This window comes from Phlebotomus papatasi, chromosome 1 (assembly GCF_024763615.1).
Source record: "Phlebotomus papatasi isolate M1 chromosome 1, Ppap_2.1, whole genome shotgun sequence".
Taxonomy (NCBI): Eukaryota; Metazoa; Arthropoda; class Insecta; order Diptera; family Psychodidae; genus Phlebotomus; species Phlebotomus papatasi.
In genome coordinates, this window is record NC_077222.1 from 88563810 (window position 1) to 88586084 (window position 22275).

The following is a 22275-nucleotide window of genomic DNA, read 5'->3' on the forward strand; positions in this document are numbered from 1 at the left end:
GTGGTGTACACATTTTCACCCAAATATCTCCCCCTTGAACTTTATATTTTATAAGAAATCAAAATATTCGGTATAGAAATTTCGTAATCTTACCTGATTTCATACACAATCCTGAACAAATTTCCCAAGGTTTAATTTAGCAAATAATTATTTTGGCTTGTTTCTCTTTATTGAAGATATTGCAATAAATTATTGTTGATGTCCAAAACTTAAAATTAAACATTTCAAAAGAAATTTCTTCTACAGAGATAATAAGGGTCCAATCCAAGGTCCAAAATCCAAGTAAAAGGAGAAAGGAAAGATTAATTCAACGATTTTTCCTACTTTATTAACTTTCTTTTTCCCCCATTTTCATTCAATTTTTATTCATTTTCAAGTAGAATTCAATTACATTTTAGTTATCTCGTCATTCACATTGTTACATGATACAGAATAGAAAAAGGCACAGTGAAAAAATAACGAAGCGCCAAGTAACAACAATTTTTTTTTCTCTATTCTTTTGCTACTTTTTCTCAAATTACTTCATTTTAATACTTCTTTTATTTACTTTTACTTTGTAGTTTCTAGTGAGAAACATTATTTCTCATTTTTTACTTTGTATCTTTTGACTCTGGGGAAATCAAAATTCACAACAGAAAGCTACAATTGATTTTGCAATATATGTTTATACAAGTTTAGGTCGTTTTAATCCATGGACAAAATTTATCAACAGAAACGATTGCTTTTGTCCTGAAAGTTTTCTGAAGAGGGCAAACTAAATAGAAAATCGGACGGTCATTGAAAACTAATTCTTCTTTTTTTTTCCTAACCTGAATCTTCATGTTGACAACAAATTTACATTTCTATTTTATCTATAAATGATCCTTAATTATTCTGGGACAGTGAGTGCTTTGTGATGTGTGGGTGTTAATTCTATAAATCTCATCTATTAAGTCTATGTATTTACAATATTGTTGGTGAATTGTTGGTCGACAGAAGACTTCATAGAGAAAGTGAAATACTCGATAGAGGGTTTTTTTTTGTTAAGGGAATTTATAAAATGAGAAATTAAACTAAAATTGTGTCGTAATATCACAGATGAATTCGAAAAATTTAACAATAGAGTTAGAAAGTTTCTTGTGTTTTGTTTGTTCTTCTTTTTTAGACATTTCTTTCACGCTTTCTATAGCAAAAATCCCCTTTTTTTCTACAAGACTAATAAATTCAGTAAATTCTCTAAGATGTTTTACCACCAACAGCGGTTCTTAGGCAAAGAGAGGAAGAGATTTTGGGGGATAAATGTAAAATACAGACATTTATAGAAGTTTTTGTCCTGTCTTTATCGCGAGACACTGAGCTCTTTTATCTTTTTTTTATAATTTATTGTTTTCTTCTCATCAGTTAGAATTTTTGAAATTTTTGTTCTTGGTTTGTATCTACATAGAAATTTTTTTTGTAAAATTGTTCGTAAATGTTTGTGAATTCCTATTTCGGACCGAAATGCTCGTAAATCGTATAACCAACAAACAAGTTCGTAAAAGTTTGTACTTTTTCCGCAAACATTGTTCGTAACATGATCACTTGACGCCCTTGATGCCCATTTTTTTTGTACTTTTACAAACATTTGTTCATAAATGTTCGCAAACAGACAACAAAAGTTTGTTCGCAGTTTTGTTTAGAAAAAATTTACGAACAAATGACAAAGTTTTACGAATATTATTTGTATGTTTACGAATATTTACGAACAAATGTTTGTAAAAGTACAAAAAATATGCTCGTCAAGTGATCATGTTACAAACAATGTTTGTGAAAAAATTACAAACTTTTACGAACTTCTTTGTTGGTTATACGACTTTCGACCATTTCGTAAGTCCCCAGTAAAAATTCAAAAAACATTAACGTACAATTTTAGATTTTTTTCAATGTACATAATAAAGATTCATTTGTAAAGATTTGTCAAAAGTTTGTAGATGTTTGTAGAATTGGTTGTTATTTTTTTGTAAAGTTCGTAAAACTAGGCTTAAAATGTACCTTTTAAAAAAAAAAAAAAGAAATATCTTTCTAGTAAACTTCTTACGATTGAAAAAGGAAACTTCCGAAAAATCAAAAGACTTAAACAAGTTGAAAAGACCAACAAGTTTGTAGATGTTTGTAGAATTGGTTGTTATTTTTTTGTAAAGTTCGTAAAACTAGGCATAAAACCTTTTAAAAAAAAAATTCGCGTAAACTTCTTACGATTTAAAAAGGAAATTTCCGAAAAATCAAAAGACTTAAACAAGTTGAAAAGGCCAACAAACTTTGACAAATCTCTACAAACTAGTTGTTTAAATTTCTTTATTTGCGTAAACGTTCTCAGTGTTTATTTTGTCGTCAAAAAAGAATACTTTAGTGGTCTCAGGAATTTAGTTTCATTTAAATTACATTTCTTTTGACAAAACATAATTCAAATTCTACTAAAAATGTTTCACTATTTTCTCTTCTATTTTCCCATCTCATTTTTTTCGCTAAATATTTGTCTTCAAGAGTCTCTAAAAGGCGTCTACAAGATTGTCATTTCAATAATATAATTGTTACTAAATATTTTCTGTTTTTTTTTAACTCTTTTCTCTTTTAATTTAAATACTTTATGATTTTTTCTCACATCAATCTAATGAGAAAAGTACTTTTTTTTGTTACTAATACTGCAATCTCCAATATCTAAGTAGAAAATAACCCTAAAGTTTTTTTTTATATATTCTTTTTCTTTTACTTTGGAGACTTTTGAGAACGACCTTTCACCTTCTGCGATGTGAAATGTTTGAGCAAAAGTTTTCGAAGATTGTTGAAGAGTGAAAAATCAAGAATTTCTCCATAAAATTCCATAAATCCCTGATTAATATTCTTTATTCCGCGTGTTTAACATTCGCTTCTCTTAAAATTTGATTGATGTTTGGCATTGAAAGGGTTCTAAAAGTCCAAAATGTTGCAAACTTCATTTCAAATATTCCTCATTGTTTTTTTTATTGTGTTATTGCTATTAATTGTCGTTTTTTTTAGAGAGATTTTCTCAGAGAATTCTTTTGGTCAAGGATTTTTTCATCTTTTGTGGCTCTATTTTCCTGTTTCTTTTTTTTTAATAATTAATTGACAGACTCCTTAAGCATTTTGCCAACCTCCTAAATTTACAATTTTTTTTGTCTACCAGAAAAAACATAAAATATCTCACTTCTAAAGAGAAGATCCTTTTTTTGTTCATCTAATTCTTTGTCACTAAATTTTCATTACGTAGAGACCTCATGTAACTTTATATATATACCTCCTTGTTTCAATTTCCCTATTTTTTAAATATTTATTATTTTCTTATTATTAAACTTGTTTCAATTCAATTGTGTAAAAATCTAAAGTAGAGGAAAGGCAAATTTCATTAAATAGCACTAGAGTATGATTTTCTTCGTTCTTGTATCCCGTTTTTACACACTTCCCGTTTTTTCTTAATTTTGCGTTTTAGAGAAACCTTTACCATTGAACTCCTTTCTCATAACTCTTCTCCTTCAGTGGAGTAGTTAGAATATTTAAAAAACAAATCTCGCTTAGAGTTTTCTACATAAAGAGAAAGAGAGTCAACAAGGCGGATCAGCAGCAAAGTTCATTCACTTTCGCTCTGTTAGAAATTGGCACTAGTTCAATAAATAGGGAGAGTGTACCCAATTCCGGCCAGCTTGCAATTTCGGCCACTATTGTTTCTTCCTCAAATTTTCATCAATTTTTAGTTTTTTTGCATGCTCTAGAGATTATACAATGCAAAAAATAATAAAAAATGTCGCTTCGACAAACGAGATGATATGAAAAATACGTTGGAAGAATTCCGGAAGGGCATGGAACTATAAGAATTAAGGTGGCCGAAATATGCACCAAAGCATTGTCTATATTTTTATTCATTTTAAAATGAATTAAGAATGATATTAGAGAAAATAAAGACCATAAATTATCCACAATGTTTCAATCAACAATCCTTAAAAAGAAGTAACAAAAAAATCAATTTGTATTAAAAATATTACATTGCAAACTTAAGACTTTGGTGCTTGCATGCAATTATGCCGAAATTTGATACAGTTGCCCTAAAATAATAAATAAGTAAATTATTAAAATATTCAAAAATAAGAATTTAAAGGCACAAGAATTACAAAGAAGTTCTAAATAAAGAAATCAATCAGAAAACTAATTTATTTTTTGAATTTTCTGACAGATACTTTCTAAATTCCAAGTTCGAAACTATTGAATTCGCATATCTCTTTTAAAGAAAATTTACAGTAAAAAAATCAAATGATTTTCAATTGAAATTGCGAAAGAAAATTTCATCAAAAGAGCTAAATGTTAACCAATTAAACTATATTTTCGAAACAAAACGAATACACAGTTTAAATCTAAGCCATATTCGAAAATCTGTGGAATATCGAAACCATAAAGTAATGAACGTAAATTAAATCCTAAGGTTCAATTGCTTCTTGAGATTTCAAAATCTTACGAAATAAACATTTTGAAAAGAATTCGAAATTTATAGTAATAACGAATTAAAAAGTATTTTCAAAAACCAATCGATTTGCGAAATTGTGATGCACAGAAGGCTTTTTGGAAATTGAGGAAAGTAAAAAGAGCATTTTCGATAAATATAAATTCGAACATATTATATTTTCGAAAAAAGTGATTCGATATTAGAAATCGTGGTTTACCGAAGGCTTTGTGGAAAATAATACTAAAATAAGGAACAAATAATAGTAAAATTAAGCACTCTTAAGAAGAAAAAAAAAGAAAAATTCCAAAAAAAACACTTAAAAATACATAACGAATGTAAGGCATATTCGAAAATCACGAATACTATTAAATTTTCGAAGTGAAGTTATGTCTAAGTAAGCACGGGTTCAGCTCCAATAATATTTGTATTGAATAAAAGTAATAAAAGATAAATTCCGACTCTTTGCCTTTTCGATTTCGAAAAGTAAACTTTTGAAATTGAAAGTATGAAAAAGAACTTCCTATTGTAGACTTATAGTAATAAAAAATTGGGCAGTGAGATGTTTTCAAAACGTAATCCAGAAAATAAAACAGTTAACAAATGAAAGTCAATGAACTTTGCTGTAAATCCTGCTTGAAAATATAACCTCAAATATGTAACCTTACCACCTAAGATCTTATTGACTAATGGGTTTTCTCCCTAGATGTCTGTCGATGACTCGGGGGATTTCACAATGAGTAGTTCATTGTACCCTGAACTGTCATCTGTATCTCTCCTTTCCATTCGTCTCCTTTCTGAGATGATTCTCAGAATTTCCGCTGAATCGGACTTCTTTGTAGTCTCTTCTGTTGGTGCATCCTTTTCATCTTCCTGGATCTTGTCTTCCTCACTGAGATCCGTACCCTCCTTCTCTCCCGACGCTTTGGCTGAGTCTCCAGAGAGAAGACTAGTAGTTGGCAGAAGAAGTGTACTTTCATCCACATCGTGATCCTCCTCAACAGCCACCTGCTTAAAGAGCTGCTTGGTGCTGCCTGAACGACTCCTTGGCTGGAGCTTTGGCACACTCAGGTAGGACTTTCCGGTGTCTGTGGAGAAGGATCTGTTACAGAGGAAGGGATTTGATTTTCGAACTTCTGACAATTTCTTCTCATCTCCAATGCCGCCACCTAGCGGATTTATTTGGAAGTTTTCGGGAAGGAGAATCAACTCAGGTTCTCTGTCAACTGTAGCACTTTTAGTTAGGGTTTTTGTCGAAGCAGATCTCTGAGTTGTAGCCTCCTCGTGTCTTTCGAGAGCCGGTACATCCTGACTCGAGTGGGATTCAGTTCGCATCTCATCAGCAGGTTCCTCATCGAAAGATCGGTCCTGCGATAGCCGAGGTTTCCAGGATTTTCGTTTGTGATACTTTCCACGGGAAAATTGATCAGCAAACTCAAATCCATTCACCCCTGCGAACTTTCCATCCCCTTCGTCTGTTGAAAGTCGTCCCTTTTTGTTGAACATCGCTGCGTTGTAGTTCCGAATATCTGGGGACATACCCAAACTCTGCTGAAAATACTGAATTGTTTGGCGACGTTGGGAAGAGTATCTCCTCTCGAACACCGGAGTGCTGTAAGTGAAATTCGACGGAAGGGAGGACACCTTGGCTAGAGGTCGTTTCTGCAGAGAATTCGTATCAGATTCCAACTGCAAACAGAGTTCCTGATCTTCCTTTTCCTTCTGTCGACTCTCAAATTCTCTCTCTAGCTGATTGTCAATTTCTAGTTCGTCCTCCATTTGTTTGTGACTCTCCTCCAGATGCTTCATCAGCACTGCCACCACCACATTAACCAGCACAAATTGGGCCATTAAAACAAAGATAACGAAAAAAATGGGCGCGATCACCGTGCTGACACAGCAGTTCCTCACACAATCTGCCGCGTCGTCGCAGTCATCTCGCAGGGTGTCTTTCATAATGCCGTTCCAGTTATCGCCAGTGGCCACTCGGAAGAGCGTGAGGAACGCCATTCCGAAGTTGGCGAAGTGAGCATGCTCCCCCAGACCCTGGCATGGAATCTCATCTGAACATTCCAGGCGTCCGAAGAGCTCAACTCCCAGAGCGGCAAATATGAAGAACAACAGAAAGAAAAGGAGGCCCAAATTGCCGACCTGTTGAGCCATAAGGCACACGGAGAGAGAGAAAGAAGGAAATTCAATTAGACCTCAGTGATTGTGGGGGTGGTTTCGACAGAGTTGTTAGGCAGAAAGATTGAAACTGAGATTCTTAAAATAGCTTTGTTACAGTTTACATTGAAATTTGTATAGGAACTTTCAAGTTCTGAGATTCTCATTTATTGGCAATCATGCGATAGTTTAAAGCAAAAGGACAAACAAAAGAGAAGAATAAGCAAGTTAAGCAATAAAGCTGTAGAAGATAAACAGATTAAGCGCCACAAGAGAGATACAAAACAAAAGAGATGACAGTTTAAAGTAAGATTAAATTGTGGAATAAAATAGAAGCGAGGAGCAATTCTGAAAAATAATGCAATGAACAGAAGAGACAAAATGACCAAAGATGATACAAATATAAGCAAAGAAAATAACTCAAAAGGCTAGAAAATGCAACAAAATGTTTTCGATCAAAGAGATATACAAGAAAATGAAGGTTACATTGGACTTAACCTAAAAATGAAAAATTAGTCAGAAAACAGAAAAATAATAAGTAGAATACAGACATAATTTAATTAATCATAATCATAATAACAGCTTCAAAAGACAAAAACTAAAAGGACTTAGTTCTTCGTTTTGACTAAGAAAGCATTTCGAAAGTTGAGGTTACGTTGGACTGAACCTGAAAATCTTGTGTTTAATGTTTTATTTATTACACCAATCAAAAACTGAATTATTTTTAATTTGCTTAAAATCGAGGTTAATATAGGGTAAGTGTGCCAAATTCCGGCCAGCTTGCAATTTCGGCCACCTTTTTTGTTCCTCAAATTTCCATGAATTTTTAGTTTTTAAATACTCTAGAGATTATACAATGCAAAAGATTAACAAAAAATGTGGCTTCGACAAACGAGATGACGTGAAAAAGGCATTGGAAGTATTCCTGATGAGCAAGGAACTATGAGAATGAAGGTGACCGAAATAGGGCACCAAAGCTATGTCCACATTTTTATTCATTTTAAAATGTATTAAGAGTGATTTTGGAGTAAATAAAGACGATAAACTGTCTACAAGGTTCTAAGCAACACTCCTTAAAAAAAAGTAATAAAAAAATCAATTTATATTAAAGATATTATATTTCAAACTTGAGACTTTCGCGCTTGCATGCAACTATGCCGAAATTTGGCACACTTACCCTATGTGTTCTTTAAGTTTTTGAGGTTAGAATTTAATGATTTTGGAAATGCAAAAAGTCCTTATAATTGTCAGAAAGTATGAAAGATGGCTTTCATTCCTTCCCGTATAGCCGATATAGTAATAACCTCTGTATTTTACCAGAATATTTAAGTCATTTCCCATTTCAAATTTGATTTTAAGGTTAGGCTAAACATAACCTCACTGTTCTACGTGCCGTTTCTGTTAAAAATTATTTGAATATTCTCCAGTTCAGAGGTGTGCAAGAAACCGTTGAAACCGAATTAACGTCAAATGAAACATGTACGTCAATGGTCAAAACGCTACTATAACAAACTTATTTTGACGTTAATTCGGTTTCAACGGTTTCTTGCACACCTCTGCTCCAGTTCAACATGAAGTCAATTCAATAGTATCAGCAGAAAAAAGTGAATCTCAGCCTTGGGAATAGGAGCAAGATTTTAGGGATAATAATTAGTTCATCATACCTGTGGCAGTGCTTGCATAACTGTGTCCAATAGTGCTCGTATTCCCTTGGCCATCTTGAGTAATTTGAGCACACGTGCAATTCTCAGGACTCTCATAACACGAATAATGGTTGGATTTATAGGAATAATATTTGTCTCTAGCTCCTCAAGTACAATTCCCACAATAGAGAGAATCACTATAGCGACATCGAGTTGATTCCACTTGTCTTTGAGGTATATCCTCATCCCGAGAGCCACCAGCTTCATAATTGCCTCCAAGATGAAGACAGCGGTGAAGAAGTAATTGAAAATCTTAAGGGCATACTCAAGTGCCATTGGCATCTTGTAGTACTCCATTGCCATTGTCACCACATTCAGCCCAATCACGGCAGCAATTGCCAGATCAAAGTACTTCGATGTCACGACACTATGGACAAAGAGCCTGAGGGGCGAGTAGTTGGTGTAGTAGGGTGGAATGCTCATTCCTGGAAAGACAAGTTGAGTAGAGAAAGACCAAGAAACTCATAAGTTCCATAAAGATCTTTATCTTCTCTATGATATTATTCATGCAAAGGATACATGCATAAAAAAGAAAAGGAAGCTGATCAAGCTCTATTGTAATAAATTTGAAAAAATATTGAAGGTTCGATTTGGAATTTTCTAATATTAAACCACATGCAATTTCTATTTATTAAAAAAAATCAGATGCAACTAATTTAAAACCTGAGAAAATTAAAAATGTAGACAAAAATTTATAACCTTTGTATCATTTACATTATGCAACCGGTCTTATACGGGCTTCAGGCCTAAGGCTTAGCCATGTGACTTAACACATCTAATTCCTTATCATGCGTGATTTTTTGGGAAATTGTTGTTTATGATTGAATATTAAAGGCAAATAATCCATTATTTTTTGAAAAATCAATAAAATTGCTTGTTATTTATATTTTTAACACCTTGGGGAACTGGGCTAAACCTCCAGTCTGAAGCCTACATTACTTGATATAGGGTTAAGATAACCAATATAATTAATGCAATATTAAGAGGGAGAAAGATAAGACCAAATATGATCCTTAATCATTTAAAAGTATTCTATTGAACGATAGAGCCAATAGAGGAATTCCCACACCGTGAATTGAAAACCTTGAAAACATTCAAGTCTTTTGATTTTTTGATTGAAAAGAAGAAAATTCTCTGACGAAACCGGAAAAACTGAGGTTTTCTAGATCAGAGGCGTGCAAGAAGCATTGAAACCGAATAAATGTCAAATGAAACATGTACGTCAATGGTCAAAATGCTACTAGAACAAACATATTTTGACGTTAATTCGGTTTCAACGGTTTTTGCCCACCTCTGTTCTAGATGATTTATCTTAATATGCTGAATTTTGACGTTTCTTTTTTTTTTTTGAGATTTTACCTCGAAACGCAAAATTTCGACATTATACTTAGAATTTACTTCAGATTTACTTCAGAATACTAAGTATTAATATTTTAGGATTGTTATTTGTATTAGAATGCTACAAATTTTTACGTTTTTGGATTGCGATTTACTTAAAAAAAATGCCAACTTTAAACGGTTTTGGATTGAGATTTACTTGGATTGAGATTTAATGTTTACGCTTCTGGTTTGCTTTTTACTTAAAAAATGGTTAAAATTTTGGTATTTCCGGATTGTGGTTTACTTTAAAATTCTAAATTTTAACGTTTTTGGATCGTAATTTACTTGAAAATACTAATTTTGATGTTTTTAGATTCTTATTTCCTTCAAAGTGCTAAGGTTCTACGTTTTTGGGTTTCGATTTATTTTTAATAATATCGTCATCGGATTGTTGCTTACTTAAGAATGCTAAATTTTGATGATTTTAGATAGAGATTTATATAAGTGTTATGATGTACTTCAGGATTGCGATTCACTTCAAATGTCAAAATTACATTTCCGGATTGATTGCGACTTACAATTTAATTTTTGATGTTTCTGAATCCAGTTTAAATCAAAAAGCTTAATTTTGACGTTTAATGGTGCTGGCACACCTATTCAATTGAGTCAAATTCAATCGATTGAAATTTTACCTCTTACTCTTTCAAAATAAAATAACATATGTTTGTCTCTTTCTGTCAAATGAAAATTGAAATTTCAATTACATTTTCAATTTAAATTTCAATTTTCGATTGACAGAAAAGGAGAGCTATATTTAAGTTCAGTTTGAAAAAGGAAGAGGCAAAATTTCACTCGATTAAAATTCACTCAATTGAAAAGGTGTGCCAGCGCCATTAGGATTGCGACTTACTTCGAAATGCTAAATTATGCCGCTTTTTGGATTGTGATTAACGTGATTAACTCCAAAAGCTTCAAAAAATGATAAATTTTAACACTTTCAGATAGCGATTTACCTCATAACACTAATTTTTTACGTTATTGTTATTGGATTGTTATTTACTTTAAATTGTTTAATACTGACGTTTCTAGAGTGTAATTCACTTTAAGGGAGTAAATTAGGACATTATGGGATTGCGACTTACTTAAAAGTACTTAATTTGAAGTTTTTGGATCGTGATTTAATTCTAATGCTAAATTTTTTATGTTTTCGGATTGTGATTTGGTTTGAAATATGAAATATTCATGTTTTCGATTGTTAGCTAGCATCATTTTTAACCGCTTATTCCTATTGGAATAGTGGACCTATGACAACTAGTTTAGCAGCCCACATCGAACCTTCGCAACTTAAGAAAGTTGTTAGGGTTCGATCCCAAGGCGCTTTAATGCAAGATTTTGAATTTGATTCAGCCACCTTGCCCTAGGTCCGCCCCGAGATCAAGGTCTCCTCACGTCTTCAATTCCATACGTGCTCCAATCAGTTGATAAATAATGTTTTCTGGAACTAACTGGTCTGTGACATTGGTACCGTTATTAAAAACAATTCAAACACAATAAAAAACGTAATAATTATCTAAATAACCTTCAAAATACAGTAGACTCTCTCAAATTCGGGCACTTAGAACCAAAATGTTGCCCGAATTACAGAGAAATTCGGGCGACAAACTTTGAAATACAACGATTATTTATCTGCATACACATAATGAGTTTACACCCTCATTTATATCGTAAATAATGCAAAATTACATTAAAACTAAGGCAAACCATGCCAAATTTGAGCATATTTGATTCATTTGATAATAATCATAATCAAATTTGAAAAATGACAACAAACTTTTTTCAAATGTAACTGCTGTCGAACTAAAAAGAAGCCTGATCTTAAAAGAGCCGAATTAGCGAGAGTCTCCTGTATGCGAAAGTTAAAAAAAATCACACAACACGGGAGAGAAAAACGTGATTTCGGAGACAATGAAGACGACTGGGATAAAAGTGGGGTCCTCGAAAACCCCAAGTCTATATCGCTAATCGCCTATCCTCTAATTATTGTGACAATTAGAGCTAGAATGCTCCCTCTGTGAAATGAAATCATGCTGCTCATGCTGCTAAGAGGAAAAAATACTTTGTCCATTAAATTATTTTCTTACGGCTGCGGCACACCTTTTAGATTAGGAAAATTTCATGAAGCCAAAATTCGAATCCCTTTCTTTCTCAAACCTCTTGCATCTGTCTTTCTCATTCTTTTGCACTCTTCTTCTTTTTTTAAACATCATTGCAAATTCAATTTAGCTCAATCGAATTTGAAGTGCGAAAGAATGAGATAGACATATGCAAAATGTGTGAGAAAGAAAGGGAATTTTCCTGATCTAAAAGGTGTGCCGGATCCGTTAGGAAAAATTTGACATTAACAAAAGAAAAATTTGAGAGTAACTTCCTAATAATGCAAAAATTCTCTTAAGAAATCACATGCTATCACATGATGTTATTCAAATCTTTTGTCTACATTACATAAAGGATACAAAAAAGTTGTCAACCTGAAAATAGGATTTTTACTTCAACGGTTTAGTTCAGCTTATTTTAAAGGTCTGGGACAAACTGTTGAAATAGGAGAAATTCTTTTGAGAAAACTCCTAAAAATCAACATTGAACTTGTAAATATTGTGGTAGAACCAAAGTTCAAGCTATTGTTATTTTTTCTCCCTCATTTGGTGTGCAAGTGAAACTTTTGCCGCACATTCCCTAAGCCTGTGATAAAAGTTTGTCTTTGGGAAAATCTGTCAAACAGGAAGTTTCAAGGGGGCGGCAGGAGGAGATGTGGGAAAAAATGGGTGATACCCGATGATGAACAATAACTCACTTTTGCGACTCTTCTCCAGTTGTTTGACACGCTTTGCGGCCCTTCGCAGCTTTTCCTCCTTCTCCTGCTCCTCGCGACATCGATGGAAATTCTCCACCACAACGCCCACAAACATGTTGAGCACGAAGAAGCCCACCAGGAGGATGAAGGCAATGAAGTAGAGGAGCCTCCATTCATTGTAATTTACAATGGGCTGAAAGAAAAAAAGGAAAAGAATGCAAAGGAAAAAAAAATTGTGGGAGGATAAAAAAATGAAAGCGGGGAGGTGGAAAATTATTGAGGGAAATCTTTTTGGTAATCTCTGGGCATGAGAAATGTATGTCAATTAATCATCATTTTGGGATAGAAACCTGCTGATCAACTCCCACAGCATCCAGTCCAGTGTACATGATGTTGACCCATCCGTCTCGAGAAGATAAGACAAATAGTGACATTAGTGCCTTGCCCAAATCATCAAAATTGTACTTCCTGTTGATCCACACATTATTGGGATTTGACAGGCAATCCGTCTTGTTCTTGACACCTTTTATATGCTCCCCTTCACAGTAGTAGAAAGTCCCCTTGAACAGTTGGACACCTGCAGGATAAATCATTCACAAATTCTCACAATTGAATATCTTCTGCCTAATTGGCCGGATAATTGCAGCTTGGAAAATTTTCCTTCCCCTTAAGATGGAAATACATAAAGTGAAATTTGCAACGTGAAAAGTGGAAATTCTACCTAAATCGAAAATTTTGCACTTTTCATTTGAAAATTGAAAGAAAAATACTGATTTGTCTAGAAAAAATGGGTATTTAGAATGCAATAATTTGAAAAAAGACAAACTTCACAAAATATGCTAAATCACTGAGAGAAATCCGGAAGAGTTAAAATAATATTCCGGAAATGTTAATTTTACCCTGCAGTATTGATCCAAAATCGGTGTAAATATTACCCTTTTTAGGTGTATTGATGGTTAGAGTTACCCTTTTTCATGTTAATTTTACCCTTAAAAGGTGTAAAATTAACATTAAAAAATGTTGATATATTTTTACACCTAAAAAGTGTTAAAGTTCTGAGGAAAAAAAGTTAATCGCACCCTCTTTTTTTCTCAGTGATTTAATCTTTACACTTAAAATTTGCATTTTTTGAGAGATTTGCAGAATTTTTGAGAATGCAAAATATAAGAAATATTCTTTTTTTTCGAAAAAGATTTATCGATTTTTATTCAAGATAAGGACCTTTTCGAAGCCTTGCGCTTTTCATAAAAGATTTGCAAAAAAAATCCTTAATTATACCACATAAACTTTCATAGTAGTGGATTTTAAGTGTGTGTAGTCCGTTTCTGTTATTTATTGATTTTTTGTTTTTAAAGTTATTGACAGTTTGATCCTTCTTAGGTTTTTTAGTGGACAGGATATCGGTCAAAATTGGCCTAAGGCCTAAGACCTGAGCAAAGGGATTTAAGGGGAAAAAAACCACATAAACTTATGGTAGCTGGTTTTTAGGCAACATCAGACGGCTTGCAACTCGGAATGCGTGAAAATTCAATTGTGAGTTGAATTTCAGAGGTAAAGAATTGCGTCAAGCAAACTGTTCTCGGCGACCGAAATAATTAAAATTGGCTTGATGCGATTGGCTACGTTCAGTAATAACCTTTCGAAGAGACAAAGTTATCCGAAACCAAGCCAAATCTATTCGAAAATCTACCGAAAGCTTAAAGTGCAAGTTCAAGTACTCCCCGCTTTAACGTTGATTGTTCTCCCATTTCGAATTTCGGTATTCTTTACACTTCAATAGTTGACAATGTTAACACAGTGCGTAAACGTTTGCTGCAAAAGTGGATTTTTGGGTAGTTTTGTGGTATTTCAGGATGATAACGTTTGAATTATAATTTCATTAAAATAAATGTTCTTTTGATGAACTTACTCACTTTTACGAAACTCGTCGGTTTAAACGTTCGAACTTCCAACGGGTTTTTAGATATAGTTCTCTCTGTTCTCAAATCGGTACATAGAAGACCTCAACTGGAGAGAACGTTTAAACTGGGAAGATTATTTCTGAACGAGAAGATCCTTTACCTCAAAATCGAATTTTCATGCATTCCGACTTGCAAACAATCCTACCATAAAGCCGGCTTCAGACCTAAGGTTTAGTCCAGTTCCTGATTGTCTCGAAATTCGAAATAGCAACCAATTTTATTGGTTTTTCAAAATTTAATGGATCACTTGCCCATGTTGACCAATCTTAAGCGATAATTTTCCAAAAAATCTTGATTGATAAGAAATTATAGAAGTTAAGCCATATGGCTAAGCCTTAGGTCTGAAGCCCGTATAAGCTTATGAGGGCTTATCGCTGGCCATTTTCTGTTTTAAATAGTTTGAGTACAGCAGGCCAACACAAGAAAGACAAAGCTCATTAAAATCGGTTAATAAACGTGAGAGATAGAGTCCGGTCAATTTCGGTATAATAAGGGTCAGGGTACATTGAGGTGGAGTAGGTACGAGTACGACCTATATCTTTAGAAAAGTCTTAATCTCAGATAAACTATACTCAAATTTCCTATAAATCGCTTGAATAACACCGAAGTTATGGTCAAGTTAAGTTGTTTTTGATTCAAAGTTCTGAAGGGGAATTCTGCAACAGTATGACAATGTCATATGACAAATTTTCATTGAAAATTCCAGAGTAGAACAAACTTAAATTCCCTTTATTATCGAATTGTAATTGCACACAGATTTATGAAGCTATTTGTAACCGATATGAGGCGGATTTTTGATTAATTCTTCCGAATTTACCACTTGAAAAATTTCAAATTTGTCATATGATATTGTCATACAACTACAGAATCCCCCTACTGGTCAGGAAATATCGAGGGGAGAGTGCGACCTATAGTTGGAAAGGTTTCACCCTTAGCTGCAACATATTAAAGTTCAAATAAAAAGCATCGTATTCGATAATACAGATAGAGCAAATATCTATATCTATAATATAAATACATCGAATTTTCGAAAACCGAGTTTTCGATTAATCGAACTTTCGATTAAATTATATGAAGTTGCGGTGTTCAGACGACTTCCTAACAATAAACGAGAGCTTTCTAATTGTAGCTTGATCAAGTTCTGCCATAAAACGAATTTTACATTACAAGAAAAAATAATATTATAAAAAAATGTAGCAACTCTTTGCGTTTTGCACCTTTTTTCCCTCCTCCACACCTAGGTCCCAAGTTTATAGAGCTTATCTAGGACCGGGACATATCCAATTCGGAAGAACACATATCTTATTGTTTTATTTATCTACTATTAGCGTTATTTATTATTTTTTTTATTTATTACTTATTTATTTATTATTTATTTATTTATTATTTATTTATTTATTATTATTTATTTATAAATTATGCCCAACGTACAATAACTTTTGTTTTGTAAACATGTTTTCGAAACTGCCTATAAGATCCTAGATCTCACTCTCTCTCACAGGAAGCTCCGAAAACATGTTTGCAAACAAAAGTTATTGTTCGCTGGGCATTAGGCATGTGCTTTTGGTCATAATTGTTTTTTACACAAATCACTTCCAATCCTGCAAAATTTGATCAAAACAAAAACTCAAAGCTGAAAAAATAGGTATATAATGTTTATTTTTTATATTTTCAAAAGGTAAAAATCTGCGAATTTTTTCTAAATAGGTCTTTTCCAAAGTCTTAATTTAATCTATATTTATTATATAATTTATATATTTTTAAAGTTTTTCTAAACTTGGTAAAAACTGCAAAGTGAAAAGTAAAAACAAAATTCCGGAAAGTTGAATTTTTTCGGTATATTTGGAAAAATTAAAATACAAGTTTTCTGAAATTTTTTCTACGAATCCAATTTGAAAAGTGCAAAGTTTAAACTGGAGCTTATCTTTTCAAAAAACGAACTTTTTCTTAAACTTTATGTTAGTAATATTTAAAATTTTTAAAAAACGTGACATAACCGTAAAACAAAAAAAAACATCTTTTTCGGAATTTATTTTCTTATAAATTTTGCAAATCTTTTCCGAATTTCAACAAGTGTTAAGAAAAAAATTCAAATTCAAGTAAAAAGAAATGAAAAAAAAAATACATTTTTACGATAAATTTTGATTCTTCAATTTTTATACGGTTAAGATCAGCTTTTTGGTAATTGAATATGCAAAGTAAAATTCCAAACTTGTAAATGCTTTTTTTATTCGTTTTTCTATTTATTTTCTACGGTTGTCATATTTTTTATGTAAACGTAAACGTTTTATTTTTATAAAGTTAAAGTGTTTTATTTTTATTTTTTAGTTAGTTAGGTTTGATTTTTCACTTTCCTATTTCAATAAATTATTTTTAAATACAAAAATGTTTCAGAAAAAACCTTTATGAGCTTCATAGTAGAAGTAAACTTTTCAAATATTGTGAAAATGAAAAAGATAGTTTATAAAATAACGAAGAAAAATTAAGAAACTTACCTAAAATGCCGAATATCACGAAAAACGTTACGCAAATGAGCAGAATATTTCCAATTGGCCTTAGGGATGAGAGCAGAGTCTGAACCACTAATTTCAGTCCAGGAGCTCTATTGATAACCCTCAAAGGCCTGAGAGACCTCAAGAGCCGAAACACTCGTAGAATCCCAAAAATCCTCGGGCTAGACTCACTTATCAGTGACATTAGTAGGTCAATGATGGAGATGATGACCAGTGAGCCATCCATGATGTTCCAGCCGGAAGTGAAGTATGCATCCTGGCCATAGAACATCCCCGTAGCTACGACCTTTATAAACATCTCAGCTGTGAAGACAACAGTGAAAATGTAATTTGCTGTGGAGAGGAAGATCCTCTCGGTGCTGGTGGGCGGAATATTGGGACGTTCCATGGCCAGAGTGATGCAATTGAGGGCGATGAACAATAGAATCACATTGTCGAACCACTTTTGATTGACAAACCAACTGCAAACGCCACGGAATCTGCAGAGACAAGTGACAAAAGTGGAATTTTACAATGGCCACAAGAGTGATTGGACATTCACACTTTGATTTCAATTTAAATTCAATTTCAATTGACGTACAAGTTGCTGAATAAAATTAATTACTTTTACTACTTTAGTTAAGGTTTGGATGGCAATTTTGAGTATGATTGAATATTAGATGAATTTGTTGAAAGTATTGAGAATATTTCAATGGAAATTTCAATATTTATTTAATACTTGAACATTATCTTTTTCTCTTATTTTGTGTTTTCGATGATGGCAAAAATCTTGAAGAGAAAATCCCAAAGCACCAATATCCTAAATTAGTGGAAATCTCGAATAGGTCAAAAGCCAAAATCCCTAATGCCGAAATTTCGAAGAGAAAATCCCGAATGGGTTGAAATACCGAAAGCCAAAAATTCCGAATCAGTCGAAATCCCGAATGGATCAAAATCCAGAAAAGCCAAAATCCGGAAGGTCAAAATCCCGAACCCCAAAATTCCAGAAAAGCAAAATCTCAAAAACCAAAATCTCGAATCCCAAAATCCCAAACGCCAAAATCCCGAAAGCCACAATCTCAAAAAAGTCGAATTCCCGAAAAGCCGAAATCACGGAAATCCAAAATCACGAAAGCCATAATAACGAAAACCAAAATTCCGAAAGCCAAAGTCCCGAAAGTCAAAATTCCGAAAGCCAAAATCTAAAAAAGCCCAAATCCTGTAAACTAAAATCCCAAAAAGTTAAGATCCTAAATGCCAAAATTCTGAAAGCGAAAATCCCGAAAGTTAAAATCCAGAAAAGTCAAAATCACGAAAAGCCAAAATCCGGAAGGTCAAAATCCCGAACACCAAAATTCCAAAAAACCAAAATCTCAGAAAACCAAAATCTCGAATCCCAAAATCCCGAAATTCAAAATCCAGAAACCCAAAATCCCGAAAAGCCAAGATCCTGAATGCCAAAATACCGAAAACTACAATCCCGAAAGCCACAATCCCGAATGGTCGAAATACCGAATCAGTCGAAATCCCGAAAAGCCGAAATCATGGAAATCCAAAATCACGAAAGCCATAATAACGAAAGCCAAAATTCCGAAAAGTCAAATGTCCCGAAAGTAAAAATTCCGAAAGCCAAAATCCAGAAAAGTCAAAATCACGAAAAACCAAAATCCAAGAAATCCCAAATCTTAAAACATAAAATCCCAAAAAGTTAAGATCCTGAATGGCAAAATTCTGAAAGCGAAAAGCCCGAAAGTTAAAATCCAGAAAAGTCAAAATCACGAAAAGCCAAAATCAGGAAGGTCAAAATCACGAACGCCAAAATTCCAAAAAACCAAAATCTCAAAAAACCAAAATCTCGAATCCCAAAATCCAGAAACCCAAAATCCCGAAAAGCTAAGATCCTGAATGCCAAAATTCCGAAAGCTACAATCCCGAAAGCCACAATCCCGAATGGTCGAAATCCTGAATTTTCAAAGTTACAGATATTAATAGTTTTTTTTCTGTCAAAATGTCTTCAAGCTAAACGGCACACCCTTCTGCAGATCTGGAAAATTTCATAAAATCCAAATTCACGTCTCTTTCTTTCTCAAAAGTCTTGCATATGTCTATCTCACTCTTTTGCACTCAAAATCGGATTGAACTAAATTTAATTTGTTTTGATGTTAAAAAAAGGAGAAGAAGAGTGCACAAGCGTCTGGTAGACACATACAAAATGTTTGAGAAAGAAAGGGATGTGAATTTCGGTTTCATGAAATTTTCTTGATATAAAAGGTGTAGGAGAAAGTGCTCATACTTGATACCATGGGAAGCTTCGTAATGACTAAATTTTCTATGTTTCACAATATATATGTGACTCATCGCAACCATATTTTAAAAACTATGGGAAAGTGGCCAGTCTTTAAAATATATTGCGGAGTCACGTTTATTGAGAAATATAGGAAAAATTTAGTCATTACGATGCTTCCAATGGTATCAAGCATGGGCACTTTCCCTTACAAGAGCTGTAAATAAAATTAATGATTAAAATTTTAAAAATTAAAAATAATCTACTTACTTGTTCTCCGGTGGGAAAATGTACAAGGAAAAGTCATCTCTCTCCTCTGTGAAGTTTCTGGAGCTAAAGTGTTCAATGATCCTCTTAAGTCTAGGTCTGTGCTCCTCCCCGAGGCCCTGTTGAGACGCCGTTGGGTCTTGATTGGGAATGTGGATGTTTGAGATGGATTTCTGCAGAATCTCCAGGTTGATCTTGGAATTCCTTGGATCCTCCAGCCTCTGCTGATTCTCAAAGTTGTAGATATTTATGTTGGAGACTTTTTCGTAGGCATGCTCAATGGAAGACATCCTGCGGCGATTGTTAGGACTTGGGTAGTTTTTGATGGACGATCTGCGACTTACATTGTGGTAATGGGCATTGTTGTAGATGCACGAAGCCCGCCGCAGGGAAGATACTGAGGGTCTTCTGATGGAATTCTGTGGACTCAGACGATTGTCTTTTGTGTCATTTTGAATCCTATGGGCAGCCTGAAGGCCCGGATGTGATCGTCTCATCTGCTGTGCCACATTGTTCTGCTTGGTGGCCAATGTGGAAGCACTCGATGCCAATTGATGGCCATTGTTGAGCACAACTTCCCCAGATTCACTTTCACTCTTTGTCTTGGCCTTCTTCCGTTTCGAACTGGATCGGTTGAATCGCTTAAAACTCGACCCACGTTGGAATGTTGCACTTCCACCTTCTGCCTGAGCTGATACCTCCCCCTGGGTGGACTTTGTCTCTTCGGACATCGATGGTGACAGTTCAGGACTTGTGTCCCCATTGAGACACTTGGGATTCTTTGACTTCAGGTCCGTCTGCGAAATTGACTCTGGAACTTTCTCATCCAGCAACTTGAGGGATCCCAGGAGGGAGGGTGGTTGCAATAGTGATGGAATACTTTGACTCTATTGAAAGATTCACACAGAAATTCTCTTTCAATTACTATTAGGAAAACTTTGTCCTCAAAAGATCAATGAATTCCAACCGAATGAGTTTTTAAAAACTTTTCGTAAAAGTTTCCTGTTGCGCTTTTCACGAGATTCTTTTAAACAGTTTCAGAATGGGGGAACTATTAAATTAATCTTATCTAAAGTTTCTATGAGTAAAAGAACTAATTAAAAGATGCAGCAGAATCATTCGCAGTGAGGAAAACTCCTCAATTTCTAAACATTAAACCAAAGGATTTAAAGGATAAGCTTCTGCAGTAAAATGTCAGATATTTTGAGTAAACAAGGACTTTATAAATGCTTAAAAACATTTAATAAATTCCTCATCTTTATTAGTTTTTCTTTACTAATTTATTTTTTTTTTAATTTTCATTTGAGAATTAAAGAAAATTAAAGGAACTTTCTCAAAAAGACTTAAAATTCAAAACTTTATTTGCACAAATTTGACTAAATAAAAAGGATCATATTTTTATCAAACAAACAAATTTTATACAAATTTGTTTCTTTTTGTCTCCAGAAAACCTTTTAGATTAGGAAAGTTTCATAAAATTCAAATTTCACAAAATCAAAATCAAAAATCAAATACAAAATTTTGTGAAATCAAAATTCGCTTCCCTTTCTTTCTCAAAAGATTCGCCAAAGTCTTTTCTACTCTTTCAGACTCAAAAACAGACTAAACTAAATTTAATTTGGTGAGACGTTCAAAAGAAGAAGAACAGGGCGAAAGAGTAGGATAGCCATATGCAAAACTTTAAAGAGAGAGATGTGAATTTTGACTACGAAATTTTCCTGATCTAAAAGGTGTACCTGAGTCATTATAGCTCCGGCACATCTTTTAGATCAGGAAAATTTCATAATGTCAAAATTCGCTTCCATTTTCATCTCAAAAGTTTTGTATATGTCTATCCCATTCATTTGCAGTCTTCCTCTTCTTCTTCTTTTGAACATCACACCAAATTAAATTTAGTTCAGTGCAATTTTGAGTGCGAAAAAGGGCAGAATCGCGTTGACTGTCATATTCTCACCGTATTTCGCCAATTTACGCATTTTCACTGCAATTCTTAAGCAAATTCTCAAATACCGTATTACCTTATCTCATATTCGGTGGCACTAGGTGACAATAATGTAATAAAATTGAAGAAATAAAACGAAAATGCGATAAACGGTGAGCAAAGAAAAACTGCAAGAGAAATTAATCGTATTTTCTCGTATAACCGTTTATCGTATTTTCGTTTAATTTATTCAATTATCTTTTATTATTTTCACCTAATGCCACCGAGTATGAGATAAGGTAATACGGTAATCAAGAATTTGCGTAAGAATTGCAATGAAAATACGTAAATTAACGAAATACGGTAAGTCTTTGACGGTGACGGTGAGCATTTACTGTCAATATGATGCTGCCCTAACTGATCTATAAACTATAATATATAAACTTTTATAGATCTATGACTGATCTATAAAAGTTGTCCCGGAGCCATTACAAAATGTTTTGCATATATCTATCCCACTTTGTTGCACTCAAATCAAAATTGAATTTATTTTGATGCTCACAACAAGAAGAAGAGTACGAAAGACTGAGATAGATATATGAAACCCAGTTTGAGAGAGAATAGGATGAAAATTTTGATTTCACGGATTTTTTTCTGATCAAATTTTAAGACTTACTGCGCTTGAACAACATTACAATTTACTGAAATTCAACCGACTTTACGGTGCTATCACACTAGGATTTTTCACAATTTAATTTTAAATTGAATTCAGCAAATTGAGCATTAAAATTGCGAGCACCACTTAAAATTTTTCATAGCCAAGACACATTTTTGCGAGAAAT

The 22275-nt window shown here is 33.4% G+C and overlaps 1 protein-coding gene across 1 annotated transcript in view; it reads right to left on the reverse strand.

The window, feature by feature from the left end:
- Positions 1–306: 306 nt before the first annotated feature.
- Positions 307–22275, reverse strand: part of LOC129804473 (voltage-dependent T-type calcium channel subunit alpha-1G) — a 133050-nt gene continuing 111081 nt past the window's right edge. Inside the window, exons 16-21 of the mRNA XM_055851805.1 lie at positions 19516–20399; positions 16965–17461; positions 12859–13085; positions 12509–12701; positions 8299–8762; positions 307–6619 (exon numbers count right to left, since the gene is read on the reverse strand). Coding sequence (XP_055707780.1) covers positions 5171–6619; positions 8299–8762; positions 12509–12701; positions 12859–13085; positions 16965–17461; positions 19516–20399 — 3714 coding nt within the window. The 3' untranslated portion in view covers positions 307–5170. The remainder of the gene's footprint in view (positions 6620–8298; positions 8763–12508; positions 12702–12858; positions 13086–16964; positions 17462–19515; positions 20400–22275) is intronic.